Raw genomic sequence first — 19,283 nt, 5'->3', positions numbered from 1 at the left:
AAAGGGGGCTGAAGTTCCAGGGTGGGCTGAGCCTGTTCGAGGACAAACACCTCTCCACTTCCATCCACTCAGACACCAAATCAGAGAAATACATCCCTTTCCAGAGGGGCTCATCCGGGGTTGCCACTCCATGTCAAGTGAGAGTAGGATCAGGCCCCAACTGAGTAAGTGATTTCTTTTGTTGGTTTTAAGTGATGCAAGATGTGTGTGTTTAATCAAATAGGAAAGATCAAGTGAATTCACTGTGCAAAATTCAATATACAGAAGTGCCCTCTTAACACTATCATCTTAAAATAGATACAGCATAGAGAAGCAAGTTTATTTGCCTGCATTAAAAGCTGAAAACAGCTCTTAAAAAGCCAATTCTAATGCTCATGTTTGCTAATTCTAAAGTTTGAAGACGTGACCCAATGACACCCTAAAAGCTCAAAAGCCAGAAGGCAAATATGATACCTGCCTTTTTAAAAAACAAAACAAAAAAACCCCACATGATTTTGGGGGCTGACTTCTGATTTGTAACTGTTTGGGGTTGGCAGTGCTGCCTTCAGGTTGTCAATGCTGCAATGTCCAGGGGGCAGACACCCTAAGAGTGTATGCGTTCCCAAAACAATACATTTAGTGGGAACATGTGCTTTTATGAAACCTTTACATAGTCACAACGGCCACTAGGGAAGCTGACCTGCATTAGAAATGCAGCATCAAGGACTTGAACACTTTAATGAGCGATTCTGATCAGGTTTCTCTAAAAAAATGTAATCAAGTGAAATTCTTCCCTCCGATAGATGAACGCTATGACATTCTCATGCCTTTGTTTTCTGTGTACTGCGCTGTTACGTTTCTGAGACCTCTAGATGCAGCGAAAGCAGTCACTTAGTTCTCCGAGTTGCTGCAGCTTGTACAGCCTGCACTCAGATTTGTTATTGTCTCTAATCTAGAAGTCATTTAGCATGTGGCTAGAAGACGTCTGCAGGCAGCGCCTCCCCATCAACTTCAGGTTTGGCCCAGTGAGCTGAGGGATACCTACAATCTATAAAAACTGCACTAGATGCAGCCAATGAAAGGAAGATTTGGGAAGCAGACTACAGCTCAGCTGGGAAAGAGGACTGAAAAGCTGTTGGCATGCCAGTCCACACCTACCTCCTCATATAAATGCAAACACCTCTTTGTGCATGGCAAGCAATATGAAGTTATTAAAAGCTACTTGAGTCTTGAATAGCAGTGATTCACCGCGCACTGAAGTTCTGTACAAGCAGAATAGCGAGTCTGAGTTCTAATATTTCAGCAGTTAAAAAACTGGAAGCAGCACAACAATTATCCCAATGTGCAGGTCTAGTAGAGGTGGTTGTAAGAAATGTAAGAAAGGAAGAGAGGCGAATTCAGATACCTTTGAGCCACAGAAATGGCATAACTCTGAATGTTGGCAAATGAAGTGCATTTAAAAGGAGATTAAGGCATTTCCCGAATACAAAGTCCTACTTAATTTGCACTCAATTACTTCTTTCTTCTTTGCTGTAAACTCCAGATTCTTCAATGCACTGGGCTGTGGTTGTAGAGAAACTCAGTCAGCAGCAGCAGAACAAGTTTATGGACGTCAATCTCACTGCACACGTGAGAGTTCAGGTTCCTGAAAAAAGCCCTGTAGTTCAGGTCCTGCCACACTGAGCTAAGGATGGAGATTAGAGTTATCAACTTTGACACTCAGCAGTAACGTGTCACAACGGATTAAATCAGTACATCGTAAAATGACAGCAAATGCAGCTCTCCGGCTCGTCTAAGTTACAGATTTAATAAAGGAACTCAAAAAAAAAATCTGAAGCATCTCCAAACATCGCCTCATGTATTAGAGCCAAATGCAGCTCTAAATGCAGGTTTTACATACAACCACAAGAATGGCTAAACTGGGTCAGACCAAAGGTCCATCCAGCCCAGTATCCTGTCTACCAACAGTGGCCAATGCCAGGTGCCCCAGAGGGAATGAACAGAACAGGGAATCACCAAGTGATCCATCCCCTGTCGCCCATTCCCAGCCTCTGGCAAACAGATGCTAGGGACACCATCCCTGCCCATCCTGGCTAATAGCCATTGACAGACCTGTCCTCCATGAACTTATCTAGTTCTTTTTTGAACCCTGTTATAGTCTTGGCCTTCACAACATCCTCTGGCAAAGAGTTCCACAGGTTGACTGTGCGTTGTGTGAAAAAATATTTCCTTCTGTTTGTTTTAAACCTGCTGCCTGTTGATTTCATTGGGTGACCCCTAGTTCTTGTGTTATGAGAAGGAGTAAATAACACTTCCTTATTCACCTTCTCCACACCATTCATGATTTTATAGACCTCTATCATATCCCCCCTTAGTCGTCTCTTTTCAAAGCTGAAAAGTCCAAGTCTTATTAATCTCTCCTCATATGGCAGCCGTTCCATACCCCTAATCATTTTTGTTGTCCTCTTCTGAACCTTTTCCAATACATCTTTTTTGAGATACGGTGACCACTTCTGGACGCAATATTAAAGATGTGGGCATACTATGGATTTATACAGAGGCAAGATGCTTTTTCTGTCTTATAATCTATCCCCTTCTTAACGATTCCCAACATTGTTCAACATCTTCATTAATGATCTGGATGATGGGATGGACTGCACCCTCAGGAAGTTTGCAGATGACATTAAGCTGGAGAGGTAGATACACTGGAGGGTAGGGATACAGTCCAGAGTGACCTAGCAAATTGGAGGATTGGGCCAAAATAAATCTGATGAGTTTCAACAAGGACAAGTGCAGAGTCCTGCACTTAGGACAGAAGAATCCCATGCACTGCTACAGGCTGGGGACCAATTGGCTAGGCAGCAGTTCTGCAGAAAAGGACCTAGGGATTACAGTGGATGAGAAGCTGGATAGGAGGGCAATGGAAATGATCAAGGGGCTGGGGCACATGACTTATGAGAAGAGGCTGAGGGAACTGGGCTTATTTAGTCTGCAGAAAAGAAGAGTGAGGGGGGACTTGATAGCAGCCTTCAACTACCTGAAGGGGGGGTTCCAAAGAGGATGGAGCTCAGCTATTTTCAGAGAACTATCCACAATGACTTCAAAATTTCTTTCCTGAGTGGTAACAGCTAATTTAGACCCCAATATTTTATATGTATAGTTGGGATTATGTCTTCCAATCTGCATTACTTTATCAACATTGAATTTCACCTGCTATTGTGTTACCCAGTCATCCAGTTCTGAGAGATCCTTTTGTAGCTATTCACAGTCTGCCTAGGACTTAACTATCTTGAGTTAACTAAATTTTGCCACCTCACTGTTTACCCCTTTTTCCAGATCATTTATGAATATGTTGAATAGGACTGGGCCAAGTACAGAACCCTGGGGGACACCACTATTTACCTTTCTCCATTCTGAAAACTGACCATTTATTCCTACCCCTTGTTTCCTATCTTTTAACCAGTTACCGATCCATGAGAAAACCTTCCCTCTTATCCCATGACAGCTTACTTTGCTTTAGAGCCTTTGGTGAGGGACCTTGTCAAAAGCTTTCTGAAAATTTAAGTACACTATATCCACTGGATCCACCTTGTCCACATACATACTTGTTGACCCCCTCAAAGAATTCTAGTAGATTGGTGAGGCATGATTTCCCTTTACAAAAACCATGTTGACTCTTCTCCAACAAATTATGTTTGTCTATGTGTCTGACAATTCTCTTCTTTACTATAGTTTCAATCAGTTTGCCCGGTACTGAAGTCAGGCTTACCAGCCTGTAATTGCCGGGATCGCCTCTGGAGCCCTTTTTAAAAATTGGCGTCACATTAGCTATCCTCCAGTCATTTGGTACAGAAGCTGATTTAAATGATAAGTTACAAACTACAGTTAGTAGTTCTGCAATTTCACATTTGAGTTCCTTCAGAACTCTGGGGTGATACCATCTGGTCCTCATGACTGTTTAGTTTGTCAATTTGTTCCAAAACCTCCTCTAATGACACCACAATCTGGGACAGTTCCTCAGATTTGGTACCTAAAAAGAATGGCTCAGGTTTGGGAATCTCCCTCACACCCTCAGCCGTGAAGACCGATGCAAAGAATTTATTTAGTTTTTCCACAATTACCTTATCGTCCTTGAGTGCTCCTTTAGCATCTCGATTGTCCAGTGGCCCCACTGGCTGTTTAGCAGGCTTCCTGCTTCTGATGTACTTAAAAAAAAAAAAATCTGCTATTAAATTTTTTGAGTCTTTGGCTAACTGTTCTTCAAATTCTTTTTTGACCTTCCTAATTACACTTTTACACTTCATTTGCCAGAGTTTATGCTTTCTATTTTCCTCAGTAGGATTTAACTTACACTTTTTAAAGGATGCCTTTTTGCCGCTCACTGCTTCTTTTACTTTGTTGTTTAGCCACAGTGGCACTTTTTTTTGGTTCTCTTACTATGTTTTTTAATTTGGGGTATATATTTAAGTTGAGCCTCTATTATGGTGTCTTTAAACAGTTTCCACGCAGCTTGCAGAGATTTCCCTTCTGGCGCTGTACCTTCTTATTTCTGTTTAACTAACCTCCTCATTTTTGTGTAGTTCCCCTTTCTGAAATTAAATGCTACAGTGTTGGGCTGCTGGGGTGTTTTCCCAGCCACAGGATGTTAATATAATTATATTATGGTCACTATTACCAAGCGGTCCAGGTATATTCACCTCTTGGACCAGATCCCGTGCTCAACATAGGACTAAATCAAGAATTGCCTCTGCTCTGGTGGGTTCCAGGACTAGCTGCGCCAAGAAGCAGCCATTTAAGGGGCAGAAGTGAAGCAGAGAAGTTAATTGTGTTTGTCTGAACCTTTGAGACTATGATTGCTAATTATTCCTTCCTTACAATCACGAACTTTCTGTACAGGACACACTGACTAACCTCCTTCGCTCAAGGTCGGTTCTTAGCACAATCTCAAAAGGTCCCACCATATGCATGGAAAAGCTAAGGCCATGTCTACACTACCACTTTTGTCAGTATAACTTATGTCGCTCAAGGGTATGAAACCCCCCCCAACACCGAGCGACATAAAAGTTACACCAACAGAAGCATTGGTGCGGACAGCGCTACGTCGGCGGGAGAGCTCTCCCGCCAGCATGGAGCGGCTACACGAGCAATCTTACAGTGGCACAGCTGCATCGGTATTGCGAGTGTACACATGGCCTAAGACAAGAGACATTTTAGAACGAAAGCACACGGGCTAGCACTTCAGTTCAAGCTCTCCTGCTTTGTGGCCGGAACATATGTTGTACTTCTCAGTAGCTGCATCCAGCAACAATATTCTGTACAGATTCAGCTATTCTGGACATGCTAACTTTCACTCATGAGTGCCCATTGTGTCAAGGGGTGGGAGTATTCCACTTAGCATGATACACTTGGGAAAGGAAAAATCCTACATCCAACCACTTCTACTTTTCATATCTCAAATCACCACCCCAGGCTGCGTGTGTGTCACACAGTGTGATTAAACTCTTTCCTAGGTCCTTGTGGTTACCCACACCGGTATCCGTGGTTTCAACAATATATGATAGTTGTCACTTTCTGTCCCAGATTGCTGCACCCTGCTGCTCTGTGAGCTTGGACCACACATTCCACACCAGCTCTGGCTGAAGCCAGAACTGTACTTTCAACTGTAGTTTGTAAGGAGCTTTGGGAATTATTTGCTAGACCTTAATAAGTAGGTCACTTTATAACCTCTCTCTGAGGACAAGCCGCTTGATCAGCACGCAAGGAGGGAGCATCAGTACCTTCCTACAGTGTTTGTTTGAATCCTTTCTGAAGCTTGCTGGTCAGTATTGCATGCCCTATCCCAGATACGACTCACCACAGTCTTAGCAGAAAGAACTGCCCTACCGCATCCTACTGCTCAAGACCTGCGGCAATGCAACGCTGAGTTACTGTATTTTAGACTAAGACTACAGCAAACTGAAGTACTCTTCTGAAAGGTCATGATCTTAGTCTTCAAAATGTTATTCCCTTTTAACATTGCCTGGAACATGGTCACTAGCAGTTCTGGGCCACAACTGTCATATTCCTGCAGTTACACCTCATTTTTGACATTACAACAGCCCACAGAGACCCCAACCAAGGTGACAGCCCCTGGCAGTAGGCCAGACACAGACACACCAAGCCAGCCCGACACTACCAAGCCAAACAGGTTGCACACGTAGAGGAAGAATTATTATCCCCATTTTACAGACAGGGAATTGAGGCACGAGTGGTAAAGTTTCCAAAAATGCCTCAATCCCATTGAAAGTCAGTAGATTCAGGCACTTGCCCAACTAGGGTAAGGCAGGGAACCGAACCCAGGTCTGACGATTCCCAGTCCATGAGGCTGTGATTCAAATTCATCAGTCTCTATTGTTCTATGCCCAGAAGCCACGCAGCACAGCACTATTAGCAGCCTCCTCTCCAAAGAGGCGCAGAAAGGAGCAGGAGGGAAGAAAAGCTAGCCCAGATCCCAGCCTCGTGATTTCTGCACCCTAACATTAGCAATCACCCCTAATTCAGAACACTGTACTTTCCGCACCAGCCCCATCAGCACAAAGTGCATGAACTGTATTCTAATAAATGCTCTAAATTAGACTAAAGCATACTGTCTGACAGGCAAAAGACAGCATGTTAATAAGACCACTGTACTTAGCATCAAGGGGACCTTTGACATGTGTTTAACAAATCAGTTCAAGGAAGGGTTCTTCCTTCTAATTTAAGCTACTGCAGAAGACTGTCAGAGAGGAGATCCATTGAAAGGGGTTTTTGAAAATGAGAGAGGATGCATCCAAAAGGAGTACAGACCCTGTAGGGATGGGGCTAGGCAAGCTCGCTATTGCTGCACTTACAGACCTGCAGAACAGAAGCCTGAAAGGAGGGCCAGGATACGGTTGCCCACTCACTGCAGAACAGCTTGCCATTTGCAATCAAAAGCAACACATCAGAGCAGCACAGATGAAAGAGGAAGCTGTGGAGTTTGTCGGTTAATGAGAGCGCAATCCATGCCATCATCCGCCAGTCAGAACAGCAGCCGCTGCTGGAAGAATTATTCTGAAGCCTGGAAGAAACCAGGTTACAAGTTGCACTAGCAGACAAGCTGCAACCCCCACATCTGTTACTGGTATGTTACGGTTACAATCGATTTTTATTATTAAAACCTGCAGCTCCTGCATCCACAGGAATCTCCAGTTCAGAAAAGATCCCAAAACGCTGGAATTGGTTTGACCAGTGAAGGGAGTGTAGATACGTATTCCAATATCCTCCGTGTTCAGAGAGTCTCTTGAACTTACATATCAGAGGGGTAGCCATGTTAGTCTGGATCTGTAAAAGCAGCAAAGAGTCTTGTGGCACCTTATAGACGTTTTGGAGCATGAGCTTTCGTGGGTGAATACCCACTTCGTCTGATGCATGTAGTGGAAATTTCCAGGGGCAGAGGTGTGTGTGTGTGTGTGTGTGTGTGTAAAGCAAGAAGCAGGCTAGAGATAACTAGGTCAGTTCAATCAGGGAGGATGAGGCCCTGTTCTAGCAGTTGAGGTGTGAAAACCAAGGGAGGAGAAACTGGTTCTGTAGTTGGCAAGCCATTCACAGTCTTTGTTTAATCCTGAGCTGATGGTGTCAAATTTGCAGATGAACTGGAGCTCAGCAGTTTCTCTTTGAAGTCTGGTCCTGAAGTTTTTTTGCTGCAGGATGGCTACCTTTAAATCTGCTATTGTGTGTCCAGGGAGACTGAAGTGTTCTCCTACAAGTTTTTGTATATTGCCATTCCTAATATCTGATGTGTGTCCACTTATCCTTTTCCGTAGGGACTGTCCAGTTTGGCCGATGTACATAGCAGAGGGGCACTGGACACACATCAGATATTAGGAATGGCTTCATGGATGTTTACAGGGAGCGCCTCACCAGCTTGCAGGTCAACATGGGAGAAAACATGATGGTGCTTGCTTGAAAATTTAACAAGTGGGAGACATGCTCAAAGCCATAAGCTACGGAAGCGATCTTTGCAGCTGCATTCTGAATGGATGAGCTGGGCAAGACTGCATTTGTCAAGGCCAGAGAAAAGGATGTTGTGGTAATTAAGACAGGAGATAAGAGGCTGAACAAGGAGTTTCAGCTGTGGGGGTGGACAGTAAAGGCTGTATCTTAGGGCTTGTCTACACTTACTGGGAGATCGACGTGTGGCGATCAATGCATCAGCAGTTGATTTAGCAGGTCTAGTGAAGATCGAGAAGAGTAAGGGGAGTCAACAGGAGTGTGCCTCCCATTGACATCACATAGTGTGGACCCCCCAATAAAAAGATCTAAGCTACGTCGACTTGAGTTACACTGTTCACAACTCAAATTGCGTAGCTTAGATCGACTTTGCCCTGTAGTGTAGACAAGGCCTCAGAGATGTTATGCAGACAGAATCGTCAAGATTTAGACACAGCTTAGATACCATTTGTCCGTGGACTTCGTACAGTGTTCAGTGACACGGAAAACCAGCAGAGGTTTGGTGTCTGCAAAGTTAAAAGTAGGTTTTGTTCAAATCTGCCTTCCATATTACTCAGCTCTCCCCCATGTTTGGGGGCTTGAGAGCCTGAGGAGGGACAGACAACTCTGGTTGTGGTCACTTGATAACTATGATGACTTAGTCCTGCCAGGAGTGCAGGGGACTGGACTAGATGACCTCTCGAGGTCCCTTCCGGTTCTACGATTCTGTGACAAACAAGCTGCAATTTGGTTAGAGCCCCATTTTCTGATTGTAAAATACTTTTGAAGTGGGGTGAGAATATAGCCATGGACCCCGAAGGAAACCCTGCACGTGGACAGATCTTGTATGGACCAGCAGGGACACTGCATGTGTCTGAATGAGTGAAGAGAGAACCTTCAAAGCTAGAATTAAATCAAATGTGTCCTCTGCAGTGATTAACAAGAGAAATGACAGCCACGCTGCAGAGTAGAGCCCCCAGAAATGCCCATTAAGCTTCAGAGCTTTCCTAGAAACACATTTTTGCATACTAGAGAAAAAAAATCTTCCAGTGGAGGTGTTTCCTAGAATTGCAAAATTTAACTCCTCTTCCTAAGCAACTCTACCACTTGTGTCATTGTTCCTCATTTCTGCTTCCACTTTGATTTTGAACTACTAAATAAAACTAATCAGCTGGCTAAGAGAAAGCTGAACAACTTGTTTCCAGGCTAGAACTATTCCATGTCTGGTAGTCGCATCTGTCTTGTTTATGCTGCTTTCGCGCTAGGCGTTCAAGCAAAGTCATGTGGAAGAAAAAAAAAACAATTCACGTATCCTAGTTACCATTCTTCTGTAGGAACATAATTATAAATTGCCTTTAAAGCATAACTGGGCTTGGCAAGTATTCCCCAAATCCTTTACAAATATTTCCCGGCCTTTAAGAACGGGTGTTGGGCAAGTTCTTGACAAACCCGCCTTGAGAATTTGTGTGCCCGGAAGACATGTTCTTAGCTATTAAACTAAACAGCCTGCGTCACCACCCAACGTTTCAAAATAGTAGCTGAGTGACTTCTCCAGCTCATTCGCTCAACTGTCTCAGAGGCAGTTAGGACAAAGCTTCTCAGGCTGACTTCACTGCCCAAAAGGTGTGGGGGTTTCATATTGAGATAAAGGAGACAAGCGGGGGAGGGACAGCTCAGTGGTTTGAGCATTGGCCTGCTAAACCCTGGGTTGAGTTCAATCCTTGAGGGGACCATTGAGTTATCTGGGGCAAATATCTGTCGGGATTGGTCCTGCTTTGAGCAGGGGGTTGGACTAGATCAGTGTTTCTCAAACTGGGGTCACTGCTTGTGTAGGGAAAGCCCCTGGTGGGCCAGGCCGGTGTGTTTACCTGCCCTGTCTGCAGGTCTGGGCGATCGTGGCTCCCACTGGCCGCGGTTCGCTGCTCCAGGCCAATGAGGGCTGCGGAAAGCAGTGGCCTGTAAGTCCCTTCGCCCGCGCCACTTCCAGCAGCTCCCATTGGCCTGGAGCAGCGAACTGCAGCCAGTGGGAGCTGCGATCGCCCAGACCTGCAGACGGGGCAGGTAAACAAACTGGCCCGGCCTGCCAGGGGCTTTCCCTACACAAGCGGCGACCCCAGTTTGAGAAACACTGGACTAGTCCAACCCCCTGCTCAAAGCAGGACCAATCCCGACAGATATTTGCCCCAGATCCCTCAATGGCCCCCTCAAGGATTGAACTCAACCCAGGGTTTAGCAGGCCAATGCTCTTAACAGCTGTGTGGTAGGTAAGCAACAGCACTGGGGCACATCAGCAAGGAGGCTCCTATCGTGATTGGCCTCTCTTGCAAGAGAGATCATTCCACTCCCGTAGCTATTTCTGCTCCTCAGTACAGCACCAAAATCAAAGTCTCTCTCCACCTACCACAGACAGTGGATAACATTTCCAAGAGTCCCTAACAGAAGTGTCTTGGAGCCTAAGGCCTGATCTACACAAGACAATTTTACTGGCCTAGCTGTGCCTGTTAGAAGCGAGTTGGGGGACGGAACCACAGGGTGTAGCAAGACCACCACCCTAACCAATATCACTATGCCAACAAAAGCCCTAGTGCAGCTGCAGTCACACCAGCAGGAGTGTCCTTCCACTTGGATAAGCTCTCTCCCCCCGGGGAGGTTTCTGGCATAGCTCCCCCAGTACATCTATCCCAGCAAGCCCTTGTAAATGTAGACAAGGCCAAAAGTCTCACGGAAAGTCACTGCAAACTCATCAGCTGCTTTGGAAAATCTTACCCACCCCACTACCTGCCCAGTGTCAGAGGACAGAACAACCACCACCCTTTCGAACGCCCGTGAGATTGTCAATGGACTCAGGCTGCAATGTTTGGACTTGCACACCCCCAAAAGGGTTGTGTGGAGCTGAGGTTTTGTCCCTTCCCTCCTGTGGAGATTAGACCTATTTACGTAACAAGCAAAACAGTGGAGGTTTGTGAAAATGGTCTCACTCAAGGATCAAGATGAATAACCCCCACCCCCCTTCTCTATATGGCTATAAGCAAGCCTGAGCCCACCTGGAACAAAGGAACAGTTACAGATTCCCTTAAGGCTGTCAGCACCCCTAAACAGAAAATAATCTAAGAGTCAGGACCCCTAAGAGAGAAACCACAGGCTAGCTTGAGGCAGCAGCAGCGCCAGGAATTTCAGAGGTCGGTTTAGTACTCAGTGCTCCTATTCCTAAGAGCCCAGTGTATGTTTTTAAAATTTCACAGCACATCTGTGCATCATGAACAGCCAGAGTTGCAGCTATCGCCGCCTCCTACATTTGCCAGAACAGTTCAGTTCTTCTTTTGTTCTACACGCTTTGCCTAGAATCTTCCTTGATACACAGCTAATTCCTCTCTGGGGTTCAAGGCCTAATAAAGAGGGAACAGTCCTGCCTTGGATGGAGACCCCAATAGGACTATTTTATCTAGATACTAATATGGTCGCCATCACAACAGTATCCATGACACTCATCAGGCGCTTGGAATTCATCATCACAGCAGCACCGTGAGGTCGAGAACTACTGCTGTACTTATCCTACCGGCAGAGAACTGAGAGCGAGTATGAGCATCTTGTCCAAGGTCTCACAGAAGTCAGTGGCAGAGCTAAAAGTTAGATCCTGATCTCCAAAGTCCTGATAGTATGAGACCATTCTTCCTCCCCAATTTTGCCCATTTCAGACCCTAATTATGCAAGCCCCACCCATCTCCATCATTAACAGACAGAGAACACAACTATGCAGCTAAACTTCAAACAAACCTCATGTGACGCTCAGCATAAACAGGGAAACGCACCCAGTAAGGGCTCCCGGCACGCAAACTTTCAGTGCTACGGTATTAACAGGACTGCGACCTCTTTGGGAGAGCACCTAGTTGTGCTACCACAATCCAAACAACGATATAAACAAACACCTGCTCCATCTAGGTCAGAGTCATAAGGTTGCAGCTACGAACATCTTCCCTACATTCGGGGACACGGACTATTGGGACCACGGTACCAGGTCTGAGGGAGCAGAACAGCAGTTCATTAACTCTTCCAGTGCTCAGCTGTCCAATAGCTAGGGAGAAAAAGGGTATGAGACAGGGAGCAAGAAACTCAACCTTTTAAATACCGGTGAGAGAGGGTATTCATCCACGGGGCCGGGGCCGGGGGTCCTTTCTCTGGCAAGATTCCTTCCACTGGAAGTGGTTTAATTTTGACTCAAGCAAAACCTGCCCGACATGACGTATGAGAGAACATCGCTTCTGTGAAAACCCCATGTCAGTATGCTAACACCATGCTTCAGCCTGCAGATTTGTACACACAGCATTCTGACAGAAGTGACTGATGTATATTCTGATATATTTCAGACTCCACAATTACAGCTGAAGCAGTCCCCCTTGTGCATTATATGGGCCGTGAAGCTTTGTTAATTTGTATAAGCATCAAGTATCCAAGAGTTCCTGATCTATTCTGAGCAGCTGGCCATCAGGATGGCTAGGAAGAAATAGAAGGTGTTGTGCCACCATCACACTCAATGTCTGCATGGGGGAAGGGAGACTTACAGGTGAAGAAATGCTACCATGTTCTCTTCAGCACTGCCTGGCAGTTCGGAGAGATGCTGTGTAGTTATTTACAAACCAAAGAGCTTTGCAGACAAGTTATTGTGAGGCGGTCGCTCATTTCTACCTGTTGATGTTTTCCCCACAAAATCCCAACTGAGAGGTTTGTCAGATCGTGATAGTGGGTGGAACCCTGGCCTCACTGGCGAGAATGGCAAGACTCCCATTGACTTCAATGGGGCCAGAATTCCATGCAGGGAGGGTGGTGGTGGTTGGTTTTTTTTTTTTTTTAAAGGAAGAAGGAAAAAATACCCCCCCACACACACACACACAAACCGCAGTTATAACCAGTGCCATTAAACAGTTCAACGCTTTGCCCTTGTTCTCAAGCTAAAGTTAGTGAGTTACATCCTCTCCAACCTTACATGAAAAAGAAAAAAAAAAATATTGACTATCTGAATCCCAAAGCAAGCAATTACCCACCAGCTAGTCATCCTAGATAACCAGAGTTCGGCAGGTGGTCACTTGTTTAATATAAGTACTGTACATTTATGACTAAAGAGGAAGTGATCAGTTAGTGATTCTGGAATATGATAGCATCAGGCTTTCATATCAAAATGTAGTATAGGTTAATTATTAATAAATTGATTCTGTGCAGCCCCGCACATGCATATGTACTCTACCTATTTCATTACATATATGCTTTGGAGAGAAAGAAAGAAATACACACACCTTGAAGCACAGAGTTATTTATTGACTCTACATTCTATTTCAATGGCTTTACCTCAGACTCTTAAATATCAGATAAAACTTTGAACCTGCCACATGTTTCACTCTTCTGTTATTTTAATGAAAAAATGCCTGTGATGCTGATGTAAACCTGAAAGCTTGATGTCAAGATCCATTACAAAGGATCCTTTCTATGTTAAAGGTTTCTGTTTAGATTAATAATTTTTAACCAATGCAGGGTAAATATTCATCAGTGACTGTTCTGCAGGTGGAGTTCAAACATTAGTCACTCCGCATATCATCCGTGCTAACTCTTTGTCATCCAAGAGCACGGGTGATTTGAGCAGTGGGGTGGTTGCCATTTGTTTTAGTATCATTTAAGGATCCCCACACCTGTGATGAATCAAAGTTACATGCAAACTAGAATTCTCCAGCCCAGCCACAATCCCTTCCACAGGATACAAGTTCTAGGCTACCAAGCCTAGAAACACAGCTCATGGGAGTGCTGGTGTGCTAACAACTAAACCATCTGGCTACAACTAGACCCGTGAACTGCAAATATAGCACTAGTCTCCATACATGAATGGATAGATAAATAAATAAATAACGGAGAGCGCCCGAGTGGCCTCGCCTGACCCCCACCCCACCCCACTCTCCCAAGGCCACGAGTGTGCAGCTGAGCCGGGCACACACTAGCTGTGTTTGCACACCTCCGGCCGGGAAGGGAGGTGTGCCATGCACCCACACGAGGGACAGGAAAGAGAATTTTAATTGAAAAAGGAGGAAAAAACCCCTCAACCTCGAACAAACCAACCCCCACCCCACCCCCCTTCCCCCAGCCCCGGCTGGTTCGGGGACCCCCCCCCCCCCGGGCTGGCGGTTCTGCCCCCACGCCCCCCGCTCACCGAGCATGGAGAAGATGAAGTCTTTGGCCGTGTGGATCTCCAGGGCTCGCTGGTCGTCGTACTCCCGCTGGTCGTGCTTGGTGAATTCCTGGATGAGTTTATTCAATTCCTCCGTGCGGGCTCCGGACCTGAAATCCAGCTCGGGGCCGGCGGGCTTGCTGGGAGCGCCCAGGGCTCCGGGCTTGCTGCCGAGCGGCGCCGCCATCTTCATGCACAGGAGCCAGCGGAGCTAGAGCGGCGGCAGCGGCGGCGGCGGCGAGCCTCTCCCCGCGGCTCGGCGGGCCCGGGGCTCCCCCGGCGGCGGCGAGCTCGGCAGCCCGAGCCGAGCCTCCCTCCCCGCGCCAGCCGGCTGGCGAGCTGGAAACAATGGGACACTCAGCGGCGCGCCGCGCAACAAGCGGCTGCTGGTGCCGACGCGAGCCCGTTAAAGGGGCCGCGCCGCGGAGCCCAGCCCAGCCCAGCCCGTGTGCACGGCGGCGCCTGCTCCGAATCCAGCCCGGGGCGGGGGCGACTCCTCCCGCCGCTCCAAGCCTCGCCCTGGCTGGCTCCGTGCGGCCTGGAAAGCCGGGGCTGCGCCCCCAGACCTGGCCCGGCCCGGCCCGAGGCGAGCCCCGAGCTCGCCGCCGCCGGGTGCCAGCCCTGGCCGAGGGACTCGCCTGGGGCCCGGGCTACGGCTGGTAATTAAACCTCAGAGCGAGCATCGGTGGGTCCCCCCCAGTCTGGCCGATAGCCGGGGCGGGGGGCTCCCCCGCTTCTCACGCCGGACCCTTCGGAGAGTCCCAGTGGAGGTGCCGGTGTCACCGGCCCCCAGGGAAATCGCCTCGTTGTCTAGAGCCAGGCTGGCCCGTCGAGCCGCATGGGCTAATCTCCGGCCGCTCCAGCGCCGGGCGCATCTACCAGGGCGCCAGGCTCTGCCCCAGGGGAGGCACCTGCTGGCGCTCAGGGCTTCAGCAAGAGGGGGGGTTGAAGCCCCGAGTCCCAGCAAGGCTCCTCCAGTGGGCAGGAGCCCTGAGCCCCACCACCCTAAGGCAGAAACCCCAAGCTCCTCCCCGCCCAAGTTTGGTAGGTGGACAACCATGGAATCCTAGGATTGCAAGGGACCTCGAGAGGTCTCCAGTCCAGTCCCCTGCACTCACGGCAGGACTAAGTATTATCTAGACCATCCCTGACAGGTCTTTGTCCAACCTGCTCTTGAAAATCCCCAGAGATGGAGATTCCACAACCTCCCTGGGCAATTTATTCCAGTGCTTAACCACCCCTAACAGGAAGTTTTCCCTAATGTCCAACCTAACCCCCCTTGCTGCAATGTAAGCCAATTGCTTCTTGTCCTGTCCTCAGAGGTAATAATTGGAGATATACCAATCTCCTAGAACTGGAAGGGACCTCGAAAGGTCATCGAGTCCAGCCCCCTGCCTTCACTAGCAGGACCAATTTTTGCCCCAGATCCCTAAATGGCCCCCTCAAGGATTGAACTCACAACCCTGGTTTTAGCAGGCCAATGCTCAAACCACTGAGCTATCCCACCCCCCATATTAAGGAGAGATTAAGGAGAACAATTTCCCCCCCTCTTCTTTGTAACAACCTTTTATGCACTTGAAAACTGTTCTCACGTCCCCTCCCAGTCTTCTCTTCTCCAGACTAAACAAACCTAGTATTTTAAGTCTTCCCTCAGAGGTCGTGTTTTCTAGACCTGGAATCATTTTTGTTGCTCTTCTTTGGACTTTCTCCAATTTGTCCACATCTTTCCTGAAATGTGGCACCCAGAACTGGGCATAAGACTCCAGCTGAGACCTAATCAGCGCAGAGCAGAGCGGGAGAATCACTTCTCGTGTCTCGCTTACAACATTCCTGCTAATACAGCCCAGAATGATGTTGGCTTTTTTTTTTTGTTACAGTGTTACACAATGGGGGTGGGTGGGGGCGAGGGGCTCCGTGCGCTGCACTTTAAAAGAGTTGCATGTGGCTCACGAGCCAGTTTGGCCACGCCCAGTACACAGAGATTAATTCTTTTCAGTCTATATTTTTGCAGACCCCTGAGACCAGTGGTCCCCAAACTGTGGAGCATGCCTCCCTAGGGAGGAACGTCTGGGGAGTGTGGTGGGGCCTGGGCCAGCCCCCATGGGAAGGCAGGGAAAAAGCACCACCCAGCCCCGCTCTGTCCCCAGCTCTGCTCTAGCCTCGGCCCCTGGCTGTGGCTCCATTCCTGGGCCTGGCCCAGCCATGACTCCCCTCCCAGCTGGGGGGAGGGGGGGATGCAGACACATTCCATTACAGGTAAGAGGGGGCGCGAGAGGAAAGGTTTGGGCACCACTGCCTTAGACATAGTCCACAGACTCCAATCCCTGGCTGAGACCTGCTGTTCCATAGGATGTTATTTATTTGCATTACAATAATGCCTAGAGGGACAACTGAGCTCCCGGCCCCATTGTGCCATGTTCACAATCTAAACAGACAAGATGAAAGGCGGGAGGCACAGGTGAAAGGACAAGAGACACAGAGACGAGAAGCGACTGACCCTAGGTCACACAGCAGGTCTTTGGCCAAACTGGGAATAAAATGCAGGTCTCCTGGCGCCCTGTCCAGTGCTCTGTCCACTAGACCCCACTGCTTCTCTTCTCAGTATATATTTGTAATGCCTAATTTTTCAGCCTGAGGATGTATTGCTCAGTCTGCTGTCCTGGGGTTTGTATGATCAGCTGCCAGGTATACTGTGCTCTTTACCTTGGCCCACCCATTGGGAGGATTGTCCTTCCTGTCTGGGAAATTGACAAATATATGACAATGTATTCATTCACATTGCACCTTTACTCTTAGAGTCCTGACCTAAAACACTTAATAAATGATATCACCAAGGATCCTGACTGAAAGCAAAGGGCCAGATTCAGTCCCTGTGTAAGCAGATGCATCTCCGCTGAAGTCGATGATTGAGGGAGTCAGTGAAAAGCAGCAAAGTGGAACTAAGCTAAACCTAGAAAGATCATCAAGGTGATTTTCCCAATATATACCAGAGGTGGATGGATGGAAGAGTAGGAGATGGCATTTAGAGCTGGATCATGTTTAGGTTAGGGATCAAAGCTGAACCAGGACTCAGGTTTGGGCTCACTGGCACTGAAATCCCAGGTGCCTTTCTTGCAAGATTTCTGCCTAAATTGGGGACCATTTCTCAAGTACAGCTGATCTTGTACCAATGCTGGCCTTTCAGGTCTCAGCCTAATCAGAACTGAGAAACAGGTCCTTTTTCCTTTGGGATTTGATCTGGAACCAGAATTAAAGTCAGAGGTAGGTTTGGATCTAGGAATTGGAAACCCAAAATATTCAAACGTGTTCGATTTGCGATTTTGGCTTTGGCCCATCTCTAGTTTATAGAGTTTCTCAATCAGCAATGGCCGTCCTGCCGTACGAACACAGATTTTCCTTCCGCTCAAGGAGCAGCAGACTGGGCATTTGCAAGAGAACCGCCTCCTGTTTCCGAGTGGCCGTGGCGTGTACCATACTGACACCCCCATGTTGTTTATGTTAATCCCCTCTGCAATTGCATAAGATTGCAATTCTTATCTCATCTCATCAGTGCAATTTAAGATCTCTAAATAAATACACCGTTAATTCAACCCTTACATAAACCCAAGCAATGGGGATTATCTGAGCAAAGAAACAAAAATGAGACCGCAGCAGTTAGCAATATAATGAACCGCAGAACAATGATGCTAAAGAAAATAGCTTTTTGCATTTATATAGTATTACCTGATCTCAAAGTGCTTTCCTCACTCGGATTGGCTAAGCCTTGGAACCGCCTGTGTGGCAGGTGAGTATGAATTCCCTGCCCCTATTTTGCAATGGGGAAACGGGGGACAACAGCTACAAACAATAAATAACTCCAGCATACAGGAGTCAGACTGGATCCAGGAGCCTAAATCTCCTCTTGTTCTAGTGTTTTACCACGGTCACTCCACTAACGTAAATGAAGTTACTCCTGATTTACACCAGTGACAGTGAGACGTGCTTCTGGCCTAAGCGGTTCTGGCTCCCTGCCTACTACCCTCACAGTCTAATGCCCTGTTTGATTGCAACAAACGGAGCAAGATGAGGAAGATTAGCCGAGCTGAACCACCTCAGCACACCTTGCTGTGCCAGGCAAGTGCTGCACAACCCTTGAGATAATTATCACAGACACAGGCTGAGTCAAATTCATCCCTGGCACAATGCACTGGTACCAGCTGAAGTAACTGGAGTTACTCCAAGGATGCCTTTGGCCCAGTGCACTGCCTGGGTACAACAGCCGGAGGGCTAGGCTAACTCCAGGATCTGCGATCTTGCTCCTTGCTTGCCCTCAAGTGAATCTCACTCCCTGTGGCACAGCTGGCCAAGCTCAAGGAGGAAGCTGCAACCTGAAGCTCCTGGCACTGACATGAGTGAATCCAGTCCATGCCAGGCTGCTGGGCTGCTCAGGTGAGGCTGGTGCTTGAAACATTTCTCGAAACCAACCCTTTCCCTGAACGGTTCGGGGTTTGGAGCCGGCCCTTTCCCGTGAACGGTTCGGGGTTTGGAGCCGGCCCTTTCCCGTGAACGGTTCGGGGTTTGGAGCCGGCCCTTTCCCGTGAACGGTTCGGGGTTTGGAGCCGGCCCTTTCCCGTGAACGGTTCGGGGTTTGGAGCCGGCCCTTTCCCGTGAACGGTTCGGGGTTTGGAGCTGGCCCTTTCCCTGAACAGTTCGGGGTTTGGAGAAATCATTTAATTCCTGGCCATTTCTAATCTTCACAACAGACACAAGCAGCAGCATCCCCAGCTTTTCCAGGGCCTGGCTGAAGCTGAAGCTAGGAAGTATTGAGGTGGTACTGGTGGGAAGAGGAGCATTCTTTCTACCACCACCCCAGCATGGAGGACCTGTGCTCTTTGCCACCAAGGCAGCCCACAGCCTGGTGTGCAGCTTGGCTCCTGGGTCCGCAAACAGACCAGGCTAGCAGTCAGGTATCAGAGGGGGAGCCGTGTTAGTCTGGATCTGTAAAAGCAACAAAGAATCCTGTGGCACCTTATAGACTAACAGACTATAAGGTGCCACAGGATTCTTTGTTGCTTTTACAGGCTAGCAGACTGCGCCCCCTCCTGTCAGACTCGCACTGAGCTCCTCT

General features: G+C 47.8%; 1 protein-coding gene across 1 annotated transcript in view; it reads right to left on the bottom strand.

Annotated features, from left to right (window-relative positions):
* MB21D2 (Mab-21 domain containing 2) overlaps positions 1-14,527 on the bottom strand; it is a 73,330-nt gene extending 58,803 nt beyond the window's left edge. Inside the window, exon 1 of the mRNA XM_039487101.1 lies at positions 14,159-14,527. Coding sequence (XP_039343035.1) covers positions 14,159-14,369 — 211 coding nt within the window. The 5' untranslated portion in view covers positions 14,370-14,527. The remainder of the gene's footprint in view (positions 1-14,158) is intronic.
* Between the last annotated feature and the right edge of the window lie 4,756 nt (positions 14,528-19,283).

The sequence above is a fragment of the Mauremys reevesii genome, linkage group 9 (genome assembly GCF_016161935.1).
Source record: "Mauremys reevesii isolate NIE-2019 linkage group 9, ASM1616193v1, whole genome shotgun sequence".
In the NCBI taxonomy this organism is placed as follows: Eukaryota; Metazoa; Chordata; order Testudines; family Geoemydidae; genus Mauremys; species Mauremys reevesii.
Note: the sequence above shows the minus strand (reverse complement) of the source record. Positions and strands in the feature narration are given on the sequence as shown.